The 17,321-nt window shown below is 36.5% G+C and overlaps 3 protein-coding genes across 3 annotated transcripts in view; 1 reads left to right on the forward strand and 2 right to left on the reverse strand.

The window, feature by feature from the left end:
• Positions 1–210: 210 nt before the first annotated feature.
• LOC107581900 (protein snail homolog Sna-like) lies at positions 211–3,763 on the reverse strand. The gene is made up of 3 exons (XM_016267581.1): positions 3,489–3,763; positions 2,569–3,078; positions 211–1,224 (listed from the first exon to the last, which is right to left on the reverse strand). The coding sequence occupies exons 1-3, from the start codon at positions 3,562–3,564 to the stop codon at positions 1,040–1,042; spliced, it is 771 nt and encodes a 256-aa protein (XP_016123067.1). The 5' UTR covers positions 3,565–3,763; the 3' UTR covers positions 211–1,039.
• A 7,812-nt stretch (positions 3,764–11,575) lies between these two features.
• Positions 11,576–17,321, reverse strand: part of LOC107562773 (uncharacterized) — a 30,456-nt gene continuing 24,710 nt past the window's right edge. Inside the window, exons 4-5 of the mRNA XM_016247530.1 lie at positions 13,256–13,267; positions 11,576–11,586 (exon numbers count right to left, since the gene is read on the reverse strand). The gene's annotated coding sequence lies outside the window, so the exon portion shown is untranslated. The remainder of the gene's footprint in view (positions 11,587–13,255; positions 13,268–17,321) is intronic.
• Positions 12,155–16,807, forward strand: cyld2 (cylindromatosis (turban tumor syndrome) 2). The gene is made up of 13 exons (XM_016247819.1): positions 12,155–12,598; positions 13,224–13,350; positions 13,593–13,837; positions 13,939–14,101; positions 14,194–14,326; positions 14,415–14,522; positions 14,662–14,741; positions 14,868–14,934; positions 15,285–15,417; positions 15,540–15,648; positions 15,770–15,888; positions 16,020–16,224; positions 16,414–16,807. The coding sequence occupies exons 1-13, from the start codon at positions 12,176–12,178 to the stop codon at positions 16,584–16,586; spliced, it is 2,085 nt and encodes a 694-aa protein (XP_016103305.1). The 5' UTR covers positions 12,155–12,175; the 3' UTR covers positions 16,587–16,807.

Consider the following 17,321-nt stretch of genomic DNA (forward strand, 5'->3'; position numbering starts at 1 on the left):
AATAATACAAAACGACAGGACTTCAATACTCTTTGGTAAATTGGAGTGCATTTTAAAACTCAGACCCTGTACAACAAAAGGAAGAGGGATAAAGGAGAGTAAAAAAAACTAAAACAACTTGTGGTAAAAAGAACAAACATCGGTAAAAACAAGTGATGAACCTTGCGCATGCAGGTTACAACACACTAAAACCAACTGAAAAAAAACTCGTAGTCTGTTTATTGAAAATGTCCTTTTCTTCACATCAGACAAAAATACAGAAGTGTTGTATGTCATCACTTGAAAAAAACATTTTAAATGACAAAAAGTTGCATGGCTTTGGTTTCAATGGTCCAGTCATTCGTGTCAATAATACAAAACGACAGGACTTCAATACTCTTTGGTAAATTGGAGTGCATTTTAAAACTCAGTCCCTGTACAACAAAAGGAAGAGGGATAAAGGAGAGTAAAAAAAACTAAAACAACTTGTGGTAAAAAGAACAAACATCGGTAAAAACAAGTGATGAACCTTGCGCATGCAGGTTACAACACACTAAAACCAACTGAAAAAAACACACAGTCAACTGTGGTCCATTACGACTCTCTCCAAATGTGTTTCTAGAGAACTCTGTAGACGCCACCTGTTATCAGAGATGTGACGGTCAGGGCCGTGGCACCTGTTAGCACACTGCCTCCGCACCACAGAACAGCTGTCTGTCTGTGTGCTTATGTTTGCATGTGTGTGTCATGCTGAGAGACATACCCTACATGTGAGCCCACCCCCAACCTGACAGCAGCTGTCCCTTGTTCAGGAGTCCTAGCTGAACAGCTATTATATTTTAAACATTCATAACTCCTTCATTTGAAGTAATCTGGTTAGGAAAAAAGTCTGTGGCACTTGGAAATGTATCGACCGTGTTATGTTTAAGAAGTCCTCTGAAATGTCACGTCATCCTTCTCCTGTCACATATTGCGTCTATGTGCGGGTGTTGAGAGGAAAAGCGCATGGTCATTATTATCTCACAAGGCACCATGTCCGAATTAATATAAATTGGTGTGTTCAGGCCGTAGAGGGACAGCAGCTGGCTGCGCTGTGTTTCTGCAGCAAGGACATGCGGCTGAAGGTGCGAGAACAGGTGCTGCACTGGTATTTCTTCACATCTGCGTGGGTCTGCAGGTGCGCGCGCAGGTTAGAACGGTCTGCGAAGGCACGGTTACAGTGTGGGCAGGAGAATGGACGTTCACCTGTGGGGAAATGAGAGAGAGAGAGGGAGAGAGAGAAAAAACTACAGTTATATGTATGCACTTTGTAATCACAAATGTCCTTTCTAAAAGTAAATATACAGTGGGTACGGAAAGTATTCAGACCCCCTTAAATTTTTCACTCTTTGTTATATTGCAGCCATTTGCTAAAATCATTTAAGTTCATTTTTTTCCCTCATTAATGTACACAGAGCACCCCATATTGACAGAAAAACACGGAATTGTTGACATTTTTGCAGATTTATTAAAAAAGAAAAACTGAAATATCACATGGTCCTAAGTATTCAGACCCTTTCAACAATTCTGTGTTTTTCTGTCAATATGGGGTGCTGTGTGTACATTAATGAGGAAAAAAAATTAACTTAAATGATTTTAGCAAATGGCTGCAATATAACAAAGAGTGAAAAATTTAAGGGGGTCTGAATACTTTCCGTACCCACTGTACTTGTTAAATACCAATGTTAGTGCAATAGCTAACAGTCACATGATAAACGGATTGAATCAACCACAGGTACACAAAATAAGTGGCTATTCAGCAAGGATGATAACAAGTGCTCCCTAGCATTCTTGATTAACTTATCTGTGCTTATCTCCGCTCTCACACTAGTGATTGATAAGATTGTCCTATTGTGTCATTGTTAAGAAGATGTCAACACAATGAGTGATCAATGAAAAGCAATTCTATTGAGGGCAAACTCACGTGACTGAGTGAATCACTAAACTAATGCTATGGCATTAATGGAATTATTGAGAAAAAAGAATCTCGAGATTTCCAAAGAAAAAATGTAAGATATTTACTTTGCAACACCTTAAATATATATATATATAAATAAAAAAGAGAAAAAATAAAATTAAAATTCTTCCATGGACCTTTGAAATTCCGAAGCAAAATAGAAGATATTTGCTCAGCTACAATCTTTAAAAATATATTCATTTAAAATTTAATTCAATCTAGTCAAATAAAAAAAATTAATTGACTCTGCTACATCTTAAAAATAAATTAAGAACAAGGAAAATACAGTTTTAATTCAAAGCAAAATAGAAGATATTTGCTCAGCTACAATCTTAAATTAATTTAAAATGTAATTAAATCTAGTAATATTAAAAAGTAATTTACTCTGCTACATCTTAAAAAAAAATAAAAAAAAATAATAAAATTACATTTCCAAAGCAAAATTGACAATGTTTATTCTGCTATGTCTTTAACTATAAATTGATAACATCTGAAACATTTTTAATGCAAATCAGCATGAACCAAATTTGGTGTTAGTAACTGATGAAATAAGCCTTAAAGTGAGAAAACATTTAGTAAGTTTGTTGATGTACCTGTATGTGTGCGAATGTGTCCTCTTAACAGCCAGGGTCGTGAGAATGCCTTTCCACAGGTGGGACAGACGCATGGTAGTGTGTGCGAGCGGATGTGCATCTTCAAGGCACCAAGACTGTTGTATTCTTTGGGACAGTGCTTGCAGAAGAAGGCCGGTCGAGTGGCTGGGACGGTAGCCTCGCTCTTGTCCTCTCTCTGTCCTGCTCTGTTCTTGCTGTTGCGCCTCGGTCTGCTGGTCTGTTGGGGGTGGTAGGTGTCTGAGAAATCTGGGCTCGGTGGGTCTGAGGTGCGCCCCTCATCTTCCTCCCCACTGCTGCAGCAGCTGACGCTGGACGGGGAGCTGAGGTCCAGCGGGCCCTGGCTAGTGGAAAGGGTGGATGGAGATGTGGGATCGTGAAGGGAGGGTAGCAAGCTGACGTCCCAAATCAGTCCAGTGGTCAAGCAAGTTACTGGGAAGTCACTGGTGACTGCTGGAAGTTCTGCTAGTGGGTATCTGTCTGGCAGAGTATCTGATGTGTGAGAGAGAAAGTTCCTAATCATGTTTTTACAACCATAAACACTCGACTTAGAGGACTTGCTAGTTGATAATAGAAGTGATTGCCAATGAAAAGCATAAGGCAGATAGTTGCAACAGAAGTAGAAACTCAAAAAAAAAAAACGTGCATCTCACATGCAACTAGATCCAGTGAAGAAAAGGAGCTGTGTCTAAATCGAAATTCCACACTCGGGAAATTATCCACAAACTTTTTAAAGTTACATTTATCTATCTTATAACTATGTCCGATCTATCGAAGCTTTATGAAAACTCGAACATAAATACAGTTGCTATTCTAAAGTCAACCTATGTGCAAGTTTTGCTCTCTAAAAAACATTTTACGTGTAGATCGATTCGATTTTTAAAGAATAGACCAAAACTCACCGTTCTGACATTCCAACTCGCTGTAGTTTGGCCTCTTGCTGGTGAAATACTTTTTTACGAGGAAAGATCGAGGCATGCTGAACACTTCAATTTTAACAATCCACCCAGTCCAGTTATTTTCAGGGGTAAAATCTCGCTGAAATCGCCCCACTTCAGATAGTGCGTTAAATGTAGCGACCTCGCCAATCCGCAGTTCTCGTAACGTGAACACTGATCTGGACTACAATTAGTGAGTCTGTACTTATTTAAAATAGTCTGACTGACTAAGTGGGTATACGTCCATTTGGACCCGCCCAAAAGAACAGCCTACAGCCATCGCTGTCGTCAGTGTTTCATTTAATTACCAGCACTCAACCTATGTGCAAGTTTTGCTCTCTAAAAAACATTTTACGTGTAGATCGATTCGATTTTTAAAGAATAGACCAAAACTCACCGTTCTGACATTCCAACTCGCTGTAGTTTGGCCTCTTGCTGGTGAAATACTTTTTTACGAGGAAAGATCGAGGCATGCTGAACACTTCAATTTTAACAATCCACCCAGTCCAGTTATTTTCAGGGGTAAAATCTCGCTGAAATCGCCCCACTTCAGATAGTGCGTTAAATGTAGCGACCTCGCCAATCCGCAGTTCTCGTAACGTGAACACTGATCTGGACTACAATTAGTGAGTCTGTACTTATTTAAAATAGTCTGACTGACTAAGTGGGTATACGTCCATTTGGACCCGCCCAAAAGAACAGCCTACAGCCATCGCTGTCGTCAGTGTTTCATTTAATTACCAGCACTTTACTGCTGCCTAGGTGTGAATGTTCCAAAGCGCACTTCGCAGGTAATACACACAAGCGAATTGTTTCATTCGTGCCTATTAAGATCATGTAAATTAGCCATTCTAAATGCATTGTTTACTTCATGGCTTCAAGCCAATGTGTGTTAAAAAGCCAGATTGTTCATTTAAATTAAAGCTTTTGTGAAGGAACTGTTTGCCATTTCCAAAGTCTGCATAATGGAGGATAATAGAATTGGCGTGTGCAGCATAAATCTACTTAAGTCTACTTCGTAACAAAACACATAGATTTGGTTTGTACAGATGCATCGTTTAGTGATGAAATGTTCACTGTCATCAAGTTTTGTTTCAAAGTCCAGGCCATTATATATAATACACTAGAATGTATGTGTTCTGGATATGTTTTATTATCTAGTTTTGATATAGCTGACAAGTGCACAATGCACTTTTCAACAGATGTCAAGACGAGCCTGGAATGAGTTTGGGGGTGGAAGTACAAGTTTGATTATGGCTCCACCTTCTGGTAATAAAATGTGGTTATTTTGCGACGTTCCTAACGGGTTTTCTGTTTGGTTCTGCAGTCATAAGCTATAACTAAATATAAACAATAAAAAAATATATATATATAATAGAAAAAATAAATACAATATAAATATATTATGTTAAGGATGTCATCATAAAATAATTAAAAATAAATGAAAGAATAATTAAATAAAAGTTCAAGTGATACAAATAAATACAGAACATAATAAGTAGAGAAAACAGGTAATAACAATAAATTCAGGATTGAATTTTATTACAAAAGAATTATATGTGTTTTATCTTGTTTTGTTTAATCATGTATTCATTTTCCTATTATTTATTTATCATTTCTGCAGGTTTTGTCCTCCAGTGTGTATCACTTTTTTTATGAAATAACTTTTTGTCCACAATGTTTGATACAATGTTTGATAAGCTAAACACACAAAAAATATTTTATTAAGTGTTTAGGAGGCTTAAATATACCTATCGGATCCTGTTTAAAATGATTTAACGCGACTTGTTATTTTATTATTGCTATTAGCAAAATTTCGCAGTGATAAAAATGTGTTTTCCTATTCACTTATCAATCACATTTATATAATAGAAAAAATAAATACAATATAAATATATTATGTTAAGGATGTCATCATAAAATAATTAAAAATAAATGAAAGAATAATTAAATAAAAGTTCAAGTGATACAAATAAATACAGAACATAATAAGTAGAGAAAACAGGTAATAACAATAAATTCAGGATTGAATTTTATTACAAAAGAATTATATGTGTTTTATCTTGTTTTGTTTAATCATGTATTCATTTTCCTATTATTTATTTATCATTTCTGCAGGTTTTGTCCTCCAGTGTGTATCACTTTTTTTATGAAATAACTTTTTGTCCACAATGTTTGATACAATGTTTGATAAGCTAAACACACAGAAAATATTTTATTAAGTGTTTAGGAGGCTTAAATATACCTATCGGATCCTGTTTAAAATGATTTAACGCGACTTGTTATTTTATTATTGCTATTAGCAAAATTTCGCAGTGATAAAAATGTGTTTTCCTATTCACTTATCAATCACATTAGCTTAAAACGCGTTTTAATTACATTAAAATATTAATACAAATGTGTCCATTAATTTCGATCAATTGTTCTAATAATTCTTTATGGCATTTAGAGGGAATTAAAGGCTCATGTTCTAAATAATGCGGAAAGATATTGTAAAATGTTACACTTTTTGCTTCAGTCACTGTTGACTTTGGTTGCATCTTTTCCATAACAGTTACGTGAATAGTGACTAAATCTGTCCGCCAAATGATCCCGTTTTAGTTTTCCACAAAAGATAGCAAGCCATATTGGTTTGGAACTACATAAAGGCACATTTTAATTTCTGAGTGAACTATGCCTTTAAAAAAAAGCTCTCCTTCATACCCAAATAATCCCTACTGTCAGTTGCTGCGCTCATTCTGCAGTTTTCAAAATGTGTAACTACGCCCCTCGACCTGCCCTCGACATGTCATGCTACCGTCCTCCACAGCTGAACTGGAATCAGTTTTACTCACGCTCAACCAATGAGTTTTATAGTATAGTGTTAAAAACTGTTCCCAGGTCTGTTATAGATAAAAAAACGGTTAATACACCCCGTTAAATTCTGGCTCCACCCCTCGGTTTGTGTACGAATCCCATTGGACTAGCGCTCGACTTTGGGCGGAGCTACATCATTGGGCTTTTTTGTTTTTATTATCAGCTGTTCTGGAATCAGTTTTACTCACGCTCAACCAATGAGTTTTATAGTATAGTGTTAAAAACTGTTCCCAGGTCTGTTATAGATTAAAAAAATGGTTAATACACCCCGTTAAATTCTGGCTCCACCCCTCGGTTTGTGTACGAATCCCATTGGACTAGCGCTCGACTTTGGGCGGAGCTACATCATTGGGCTTTTTTGTTTTTATTATCAGCTGTTAGTTGGGATCTATACTGCGGTGCTATAATTTACGTGGAACCGTTTCTAAAGAAAATAGAAAATAGAAAATAACATATATTCTGCACCTCTACCTCGGATTAAACAACCAAAGATGTATTTTTAACTATTTAGACGTCAGAAAAAAGGTTGCTCTGTAAAGAAGCAGGTAACGTTAGTATGTTTCACTTAAGCCTCTTTTTAAACTATGCGAGAAAATCTGTATATTCCTAAATCTGTTTTGTTTGTATATATGCATATATAGAAATATGGATAAATGAATACATAATAACACTATATGTCTTAATCATAATCGAAGCTTATGACGCTTCTTCATTCATCGATAGTGATGTGATAGTATTTATCATTTACATTTCTTCCACAGGACACTTTGTTTTAGTGTGTAACGTTATTTGTAGCCTATTGCACAAACGGATAAATCAGTGGCCCTGGTTTTCCTCGACATGCCTTCCTAAATGATTCAAGTGTTAAAGGAGAGGGAGCAAAAATAAATAAATAAAATCAATGCTAATAATGAACCCTGCATAAAAAACATCGAAATTAAATCATTTCCACATGATGCAGATGCTGTGTTTTCAGAGAAAATGTATGTATTGTTTTAATGGCACACCCCCCTGCTGGAGAACGACAGATGGACGCCAGCAATGAAGCTGGGGTCTAACAATGCACTCCCAAAACAGTTCATCCATCTTTGTGGCTATATGAAGTTCTGAACAAATATCTCCAGATATAGGTTTTACATGACAGTCACATCTTGAACATATCTTTAACTAAAGAAACATATATGTTTCTACTAAAAACACAGTGTAATCTGAATGTTTTGAATTTGTAAGTGTGCATTGAAAGAGGTTGCCAAGCCTGAAAAATAGAATTTCAAAATGAAGCCTGACAGAAGCCTGGAAGCCTGACCTCAATATGAGATATAAGCCTAAAATAGCTTTTAGCCTGTTTTTTATTCAAGTCTTGATTAGTGGGGATAATTCAAAACGGGAACTGTATCACAGTGTTTACATTTATATTCACATTTCTCCTCTACCAAAGGTCTGGCTGAAGTTGTACTGCTGAGATCTGCTCATTACGTCTGTCAGGGTGAAGAATTGTGAGACCCGTGTACCAGGCAATCAAGTTAACATTCAGTACAATCACACTTGGTTTATAACAATGTTTCAACGGCTCACAAACCTGCTCTTTGGAAGTGTAAATGAAACAACTGAGGAACCAACTGTACCAAAACCAGGGTCACCAGAAGTGGATGAGGAGGGCTGGCTCCTGGTCAATGCTGCTGGTGAGTACAGCATTACAAATGTCTCGTGTTGATATGAAAACCCTGTATGGACTGGCATATTAAAAATTGAGAATATGAGGGTGTGGAGCTCATACTCAAGAAGGAAAAACACTTCCGTTTTATTCAGAGGCAGAAACTGAGCAAAATATGCACTTTTTTTTTTGCAGCTGCTGATATTTATATGACCAAAAAGTAAGATGAAGTTCTCATGATGTAATTACAATGTTGATTGAGAAATGTACAAATATACAATATAATGTTGATTGAGAGATGCACAAATAACCATTCCTCAAAAGCGTGATTTATGATTATCAAGATTATCAAGTTGCTTCAGTCCATCCTTGAAATACTGGGTTAAAATACAGTGCAGTTAATTTACGGTCTGCAAATAATAATTTGCATTCATTTAAAGGGATAGTTCACAAAAAATGAACATTGTCATCATTTACAGGGTTTTTTCTTTTCAATACAGTAAAAGTCAGTAATACAACGTTGTTTTGGACCCCACTGACTTCCATTGTGTGGGCAAAACTTTCTTCAAAATATATTTTTATTAACTTGTTTGGCACAAATAACAGTTGTCTCATAACAGAGGTGCAATTGTGCTTATTAACTTACAGCTTTCCTTGGTATATATAATTATTTGCTGTAGATGGAGAGGCATCCCCTGAACCCAGTGAGGTGCAGTTCAAGTTAATAGGAAACCTGTCCAGCACTGAGAAATGTGCTGCCAGCTTGGTCAGTGATGCAAGGTAAAACCAATACATCTGCTCAGAGATCCCAGTCAGTATCACTTTATTCCTGCTGTGAGGTTGTGTTGTAACAACATTGACACTGACAGTCAGCATTGGATTGATCTGAACGAATGTTTTGTTCTCTTTCTAAAGCATGGTCGAACCAGAAGTCCCTGTTGCTCGAGGCAGTAGTCGAGTATCTCAGCGGTTGGTCTCTCAGGCCGGAGCTCTGGTCAAAGTGTCACAGGTGGGCCGGATACAGCGGGCTCAGACACGGTCCAACCGCCACAATCTCAGCCGCAATTGCATTCAACGGCAGAACCACATTTGTCAGCGTCTTCCTCAACACTACTCTCGCATACATCGTGTGATCCTCCATCAGCCTAGTCGTCGCAACTTTAGTCACTAAGATGCAGAAAGAGTCAACAAGCATGCAAGCGAACAACAAACATGCAAGTACCTTGGTTCAAAATAAAAGCTTGATATGAATATGCTTGAACTTTTTTTTAAATATATATTTACAATGTAGTGTATAATAAATCCAGTGGCAGCTAAAATTATGGCTCCAAATATGTTGTTGGCCATTTGAAAGTACATGTGTTCTAGACTGTCATGCAGCAATAAAATGAAGTGAAGGACTTTTGAATTTTCCTGTTTTCTTTCATAGTAACATTAAGCTAATATGGAAACTGCTGAATTAAAGCTTTGATTTGATATTTCATGTGAAATGATTGTGTTTAAAACAATAAAGCAAAGAAATGCACAACTATCTAGATAACTTCAGATAGGTTCATTATTATTATTACTATCATTATTATTATTGTTGTCATGTAATGCACTATAAAAACCACGAGGGGGAGCCTGGGTTCGCCTAGTGTGGTCTATCAGAGTAGCCCTTGTCTTACTTTCTGTGGTCAAACTGTCCTTAGTATGGAAGAATATCAAATCTATAAGACATGACTGTCTTCCAGTGGTATCACAGTATTAAATGATAACTGCTTTGTGGGGGTTTTGTCCATTGAAGGTAAAAAAAAAAATAAATAAATAACATTATGAGCTGCAGAAGATGCACATTTACAGTTTAACTCTTTATTTCAGCATTATCCACCTTATTTTGCAACATGGAAATAAGCCATTTTCTTGGAATTCCTTCAGTTGATTCATTCGCCACTATAAGGAAAAAAAAAGAAAAGTACAGTAGGTAGTAAAACCAGTGTGTCTATGATTATGATAATTAATTTAAATAATTAGATAACAAATACCAGTTTGCGATATCAAGCAGCATAATGTTTTATAGGTAAAATAACTGGATGCAATTTTTTAGAAATATTTTTCATGTTTTCCACATGAGTATGCTACTTTCAAACTAAAAACTCTGGTGTGCTGAATGTTACATTTTTTTTAATTGATGGTTCACCCAAATAAAATTAAATAAAAAGAAAGAAAGAAAAAATTGCCATCATTTACTGACCCACAAGTTGTTCCAAACCTGTATGAATTTCTTTTTTCTGTTGAACACAAAATAAGATATTGTGAAGAATGTTGTAACCAAACAGTTGTTGGTTGCCATTGACTTCCATAGTATGGGATACAATTCTTCAAAGACAGAATTTTCATTTTTGGGCGAACTGTCCCCTTAAGTTCTTTCTTTTGTTTTCCTCCGTTGATTTTCAGTTAGAGCAGCGAGAACGTTTACAATTCATCGGTTATTCTGTTTTGTTTCTTTGTTTCTCATTGAGGACATCATAGCCCTGCAGCATAAACATTACAGATTGCAGGTGCTGTCATGTGAACGGGTCATTTGAGTGTATCCAAGACATAATCAAACGTGTAGCAGACAAAGATGGAGTTGCAACAGTATACACAACTCACTTGATGTTGGACATTTGCCATCTATGTAAAACCAATTTGGCCATGTTATGTCAACAAAATCAATTGTTACTAAATGTTTCATAATGTTGATTTTGTACTAATAAAATGCAAGTCTTGTTCTAATAAGTGACGTAAAGGTCATATTCACCAGTTACATAAAAAATCTGTTAAAGGATCTCATAGCACATGCTATCACGCAAGTCTGGTGAACACCTTTAGCACATTTCCATACTTAGACATCACCTGATCTGATGAGCAGCAAGATAAATTTCAACTATGCCATGTGGCGTCCATAGTTATTTGAGTTTTTTTTTTAAATGTTCCCTGCCGTTTTATCTGACAATGGCAGAAAGTGATCAGAGCACATGAAGCATGTGAAGGTGCAATGCATGACTTGAGTTGTCTTGTGTTAACTTAGTTAACCCATTTCTACAGGCAGATTTCTGCTTAAACATGCTGTAGTTGTTGATGGAATGCAGTTGTTGATGGAAAGGTGTGGTCTGTAGAACTGTAACTTGCATGACGTGTTTTACATAACTACAGTCAGTCAGATAATATTTATGTCATATTATAATGCTTCTCTTTATAGGGCAGAAGGGTATAAGATGGGCCATGCTCCAAACTATTAGGAACAGAGGTAAATCAGACGTTAAAATCAAATGAAATTAAAATGAATGAACCTAAATATATATTTTTAGAACTTTTGTGATGCGTTCTTAAATTTTCAGTCAAATTAGGATATTATTTTGCCTACATTTTTAATATGCATGTGGAAGTATGGATGGAGGCATTCACCTCTATCTCATATCTCCTTGCATGCTGAACTGTAGTTGACTTCTTACCCTTTATAATGACTAATATTTTAACAAAGTATTTGACAATGAAAAAACAAGTTCATCAAGTTAAAGAGTTCAGACACTCAAGACATTTGAGGTCAGGTGCTTTCAACCAAAGTACAGAAAAAAGTGCACATGTACATAAGGAACTAACATTGCAGACTTTTGAATATGTTAAACGGACACTGTCTAACATGTGAGGGTGCTCAAAATGTATTTTCTTTTCAGCTGTCTTTAACTTAAGTAAACATTTAGAGGCTGGGTTGCTTCACAGGTCCCAAAAAAAGATGGCAAAAAGACTTTTGGTACCCCGAAATTGTCTTTGGGTCAGGGGTTAAACATTCATTAATAATCGGTTCAGTAGGTTATATTGGAAGACTTGCAATGGAAAATGTAAACTGTATTGGTCATTAAAATAAACATCCAATCTTACAGATCAATGCAAATGCATAAAAATCAATACGAATAATATATTGTAAACCAGTGCATATCAATTACTGTCGCTTTTTGAAATGACTGATTTCCTAGTACCTAGCATCCTTGGTGTCATTACTGTGTAGCATGTCAGCAATGGAATGTCGGAATGACATCACGACTGACTAGTAGATAACCGACTCCTGTGTTCATGAGGAGACTGCTGTCATTTAACACGCAAACACTCATCCTTCAGCATGGAGCTAAACGAGGAAAGACAGGAGCGCTACTTTATTGTAGTGAGGAGAAGCAAGAAAGGCTTGTCTCGCGGGTCAATTGGGCGCGCGGATGCAGAGACAGCAGCTGGAGATCTCATAGGAATGGTTTATGGAGGAGGTGGCAGTGCCAAGAGCAGCGGCACGGTGAAGAAGCAGGACACATACCCACTCACACGCCACCAAGCTCAGCTACTTCTGTTTGTTTCACCGGCCAGCAGGCGACTTGAGCTGCTGTACAACGTCCAGCTCTTCAGTGCAATCTGCGCTCTTGCTCAGGACGATCTTGTAGTGGTCAAACACAAGAAGGACTTTCAACCATGCCTGGTCAGAAATCTGATTCAAATAGGCAAGAAAGACAAGCCAGGAGTCTTGCAGATGCTGGGATTTGAGCTGGACTTAGTGGTGAGGAAAGGCATTCTGCTTTTTCCATTAATTCTTGCAATTTGAAGAATGACATACAGTTGACTGAGCAACTTTATTTTCACTTAATGGTAGTATTAATATAAGTTTATTTTAAAATAATAATATATAACAATAAAACACATAATGTGTGTGTATTGAAATAATGTATTATTATATATACATTTATATATGCATTCTATAGTATATTAGTATTAATATCAATAAAGTTTATATTTTAATTAGTTTCTTATTTTTTATGATTGTTATTATTTTACAGTAAATTAAATATGTATTAAAATATTTTATTATCATACAAAAATTATTTTACAATCAATATTATTAATACTATTATTAATTGTAAGCTGACATTTTTTTTTTCTTTACATATAATTTTTATTTAACATAGAGGGCATGTGTAGGTTTACTTTAATAGATAATCTGAATCAACATGACTGATATGACTGTGTACTGTACTGTTACATAATCTAAACATGCACTTTTGAACTGTGACATAGGTGTTGACCATGATCACATAGACAAAATATTTGAAATGCAAAGAAAATAGATAATGGTGATAATGAAGAATCCACTTGATCTCTTCACATGCTGTTGAATCTTTTCACAGGACACTCAGCATGATATTTTGTCAAAGACAACTGTCCCTCTTCCCTTCTTCAGTGCAGCTGATATTGTCCAAGTGGCCCCGTCACATTTAAACACCAGGCAACCACTAAGAGACAGCGTTGATTTGGGTCAGTTAATCATCTGTTTAGCCCTTAAAACATATTTGAATTCATTGATTGGATCAGGGTGTTATTGTAGAGATCCTATGACTAGAGACTGCGGAAAAGATTGTTATCTTAAACTGGAAAAACTATGCCATCAATCTCAAAGCTGAAACAATTTGTAGCATCTAACATGCTTCATACCAAAATTTAATGGGGTCAGGTGATGATTTCTGCAATAATATGATTTACATGTTTTCCCTTTTTAGGTTTGAAAAGGAAAGCGGTGTCTCGCATAAAGTCCATGCCAGCTCTCAACTCACGCAATGCAAAAAAAGGAAGTATCTTATTAAACACAGAAGTGTCCGGTTCCATTCAGTCCTTGTCCCATTCTTCTTTGGAGGTGGGGTCTATGGCAGAGGTCATCTCTTTGAATGGACTGACCGTGTATGGGGTGATCAGATGGATTGGAGTTCCAGAGGGAAAGAAAAATTGCTGGGCAGGACTTGAGCTGGTCAGCATCAGCATTTTTTTCTCTCAGGAGGATAAAGCGTGTGCTGATTATGTGGTGTTTTGTGTGTGTAAATAATAAAAATATCCCTCAAATCCTTTCAGGACAATGAGGTGACGACTTGTTCGGATGGGACAATTGGTACAAAGCGGTATTTCACCTGTGAAGGAAACAAAGCCTTGTTTGTGCCACTGACCAACTGCAAACCAGACAGCAGATTTCTGTTCATCCCGAATGAGATCCCAAAACCACTTGAACCTCCCTCAGGTGAGACTCTTGAGTCTGCTTTATTATTCCTCCACTTACAGAAACATTCTGAATGTCGAAGGCCTAAAGATGATGACCTTTCCCCTTCTTAGTCACACTCCTGGAAGATTTAAATGAAGATGTTCCCCCTGTTGCTGAGCAAGATGTTTTGTCCCATCTGATTGGCAGAATGAGGGGAATCCAAGGTCACTTCAACTCCTGCTATCTAGATGCCACTCTCTTTAGGTAAACATCTCAAGAAATGCAGGTTACTTCATGTTTCATTCTGTTTCATACATATTGATGCATTTTCTTTTTTTCTCTGCTTTTACAGTCTCTTCACGTCATCCGTAGCGTTCAACAGAATGTTTAGCAGATCAGCAGATAGCGAGGAAGGCATTTCACACATTTTAAGACAGGACATTGTGAACCGTTTACGCAGGTAAAGGCTCTTAATACATAAGAAAGTCACGTAACAAAGCTAATGGAGCTTGAGTAAACAGGCTTCATATGGGTATGTGTGTTTATAGTCATCAGGGTACTCACAGTTAATTTCATATGACCTCTGCCTCTCTCTACAGAACAGGCTTTGTTCCAGCAGAGAGTGTGATGAAGTTTCGTAAACAGCTGGGCTGCAAATCTTTTGCTACAGAGGAGAAAGGTATTACTTATCCCATAGCGGCCACTTGTTGATTTACTTGTTGATGTTGAGCTGCAGGTTTTCATCTGTGGCTTACAGCTAATGTTACCCTGATCTCTAAAACATTTTTACTGCTATTTCCATCAGATCCAGAGGAGTTCATCACCCTACTACTAAAACATGTTTTACATATAGAGCCATTGCTCAAAATCAGGTTTGTTTCAATTCCACTGCTTATATTATATTATATTATATTATACACCAAATCAGCATATTTGAATGATTTCTGAAGGATCGTGTGATACTGAAGACTGGAGTAATGGCTGCTGAAAATTGAGCTTTGCCATCACAGAAATAAATTACATTTTAAAATTACTATTTTAGATAGTAATAATATTACTGTTTTTACTATATTTTTTATTTTAAAAAATGCAACCTTGGTGGACATAAGAGACTTCTTTAAAAACATTAAATAATGTTACTGACCCAAAACTTTTGAACTGTGTACATTCTGTGTAAACAAGCTTAAACTGATTATCTTAACACCTGTATGTGCTTTTTTAGGTCATGTGGAGACTTGGCACAGGGTGCCTATACGCATCAGATCATTGTAGAGAAGAATCAGTTGCGAGCTGTGCCTTCGGTTCAACAGCTGCTTGAGATGTCCTTCGTCTCAAGTGATCTGAAATTTGAAGAGGTTTGTTAATTTCTTATAGTTTATTGTAAATTAGATAATTGATTTGATTCAGTTTTGCATACCCTATAGGTTCCTGCCTAGTAGATACATTGCTAATATTAATCAAACCTTTTTTATTTTAGATTCCATCTTGCCTTATAGTTCAGATGCCACGGTTTGGAAAGAAGTTCAAGATGTTCCCTAAAATCATTCCCTCAACAGAGCTGGACATCACAGACATCTTGCATTGTTGTGAGTTTAACAAGCATACTTCTAAATGAAATCTGCTCCTGATAACATCTGTTTTGTGGATGCAGATATTGGACAGTTTCAGATGCAATATCTTTCATGCTTCTCCTGTTTTCTCTGGCAGCTCCCCGGGAATGTTTTCTGTGTGGTCATCTAGCTGAATATGAGTGTGTCCAGTGCCTGATGGACCATAAGCTCCAACCAGGCATAATTAAGCAGTATTGCACCACCTGCAACACACAGGTAGTGCACCTAATAGTAAAATCTTTTTTATGCACTTTGTATTTCTACATTTCTGTGATACAATGCATTTTCCATATTTTCTTTTCATCCATATGCCTTCCTAAACCTAAATATTTTGACTCTTTCTACAGGTTCACATTCATCCCTCCCGAAAGGAACACACTCCTCAAAAACTTACAGTTCCAGATCACCTTCCAGAAGATGCACCTGTACAGAGGCACCAGATGCAACTGTTTGCAGTCCTCTGTATAAACACCAGCCATTATGTATCTTTTGTCAAATATGGGCCTAACCCACGGTCCTGGATCTTCTTTGACAGCATGGCTGACCGATGTGGTATGTCAAATGTTAAATGTCCAACATATTTACATGTAATTTATATACAGTATTTATGTAATTTGCACAGGATCACTGAGGTTTCACAAACCTTTTTTAATCCTTCCATTATTGATCCTATAACCATATAAAATGCTGTTTATCACTAAAATGGGTGTTAATCCCTCACTGTCTTATTTTTATCATTAGGTGATGATAACAATGGCTACAACGTTCCTGTGATCAGGTCCTGTCCTGAGGTTGGAGACTTCCTTTCACAGTCTGAAGAGGAGATGTCCACAGCAGATGTGAGTCAGAGCAGTGAGATGGTACGCAGACTGCTGTGTGATTCATACATGTGTCTGTATCAGAGAACAGAGTGAGCAGAGACATCTTTGATATCTTCGGACTACTGTGTCCTTACTATATCTCTTGTCTCATTACATCAACAGAGCTGACACATGAATTACTGTATGCTTAGACATTCTGTTCTTTAGCAAACTGTTCTTCTGTGACTTCTAATGGAAGTGTATTTATATGTAAAAGGGCTCCTAGATGTATCTTAAGACATTTTTATCAGGTAGAGATATACATTTATACACAAGCAACAATGTAATTTATTTTGATAGTTTAGTATGTTCAGTATGATTTCTTTTGTAGTATGTTCAGTATGTTCAGTGTGATTTTTGATAACATGATTTATTGTTTATTTGTATACTGATTAGTATATTCTATTTGTATTGAAAATTGTAGGATGCTTATATTAGCATTACAAATTATGCTGCACCAATTTCATTTGTCTGTCTTGATAAATCTTAATTTAATCCATAGTTGATTTCAGAGTTTCTTACTGCTCTTTCACTCTTTTGGTCATATTTGTATGTTATACAATGGTGTTTATGACTACAGTCTACAGAAACAAATTATCTAAAAAACACTGTTACAGATGAAGTTGAAAATATTAGGAATTAATAAAATGGGGGACTATGAGGCAGAAAAAATAAGAGTATTACAGTGGGTTTAAATGTATTGTGAGGCCTGGTTGAAGAGAAGTATGGCGTTGATGCCCTCTAATGGAAACATCACAGCATTGATTCTTCACTAACGAAGGTTACAAA

Source organism: Sinocyclocheilus grahami, unplaced genomic scaffold (assembly GCF_001515645.1).
Source record: "Sinocyclocheilus grahami isolate Dianchi unplaced genomic scaffold, SAMN03320097.WGS_v1.1 scaffold3.1, whole genome shotgun sequence".
NCBI classification, from domain to species: Eukaryota; Metazoa; Chordata; class Actinopteri; order Cypriniformes; family Cyprinidae; genus Sinocyclocheilus; species Sinocyclocheilus grahami.

Coding starts and splice junctions, on each gene's coding strand:
- LOC107581900 (XM_016267581.1), bottom strand. CDS start 3,564: ATGCCTCGATCTTTCCTCGTAAAAAAGTATTTCACCAGCAAGAGGCCA. Junction 3,079..3,488: donor CGAGTTGGAATGTCAGAACG/GTGAGTTTTGGT, acceptor CTCACACATCAG/ATACTCTGCCAGACAGATAC. Junction 1,225..2,568: donor ACACATTCGCACACATACAG/GTACATCAACAA, acceptor ATTTCCCCACAG/GTGAACGTCCATTCTCCTGC.
- cyld2 (XM_016247819.1), top strand. CDS start 12,176: ATGGAGCTAAACGAGGAAAGACAGGAGCGCTACTTTATTGTAGTGAGG. Junction 12,599..13,223: donor GATTTGAGCTGGACTTAGTG/GTGAGGAAAGGC, acceptor ATCTTTTCACAG/GACACTCAGCATGATATTTT. Junction 14,935..15,284: donor GAGCCATTGCTCAAAATCAG/GTTTGTTTCAAT, acceptor GTGCTTTTTTAG/GTCATGTGGAGACTTGGCAC.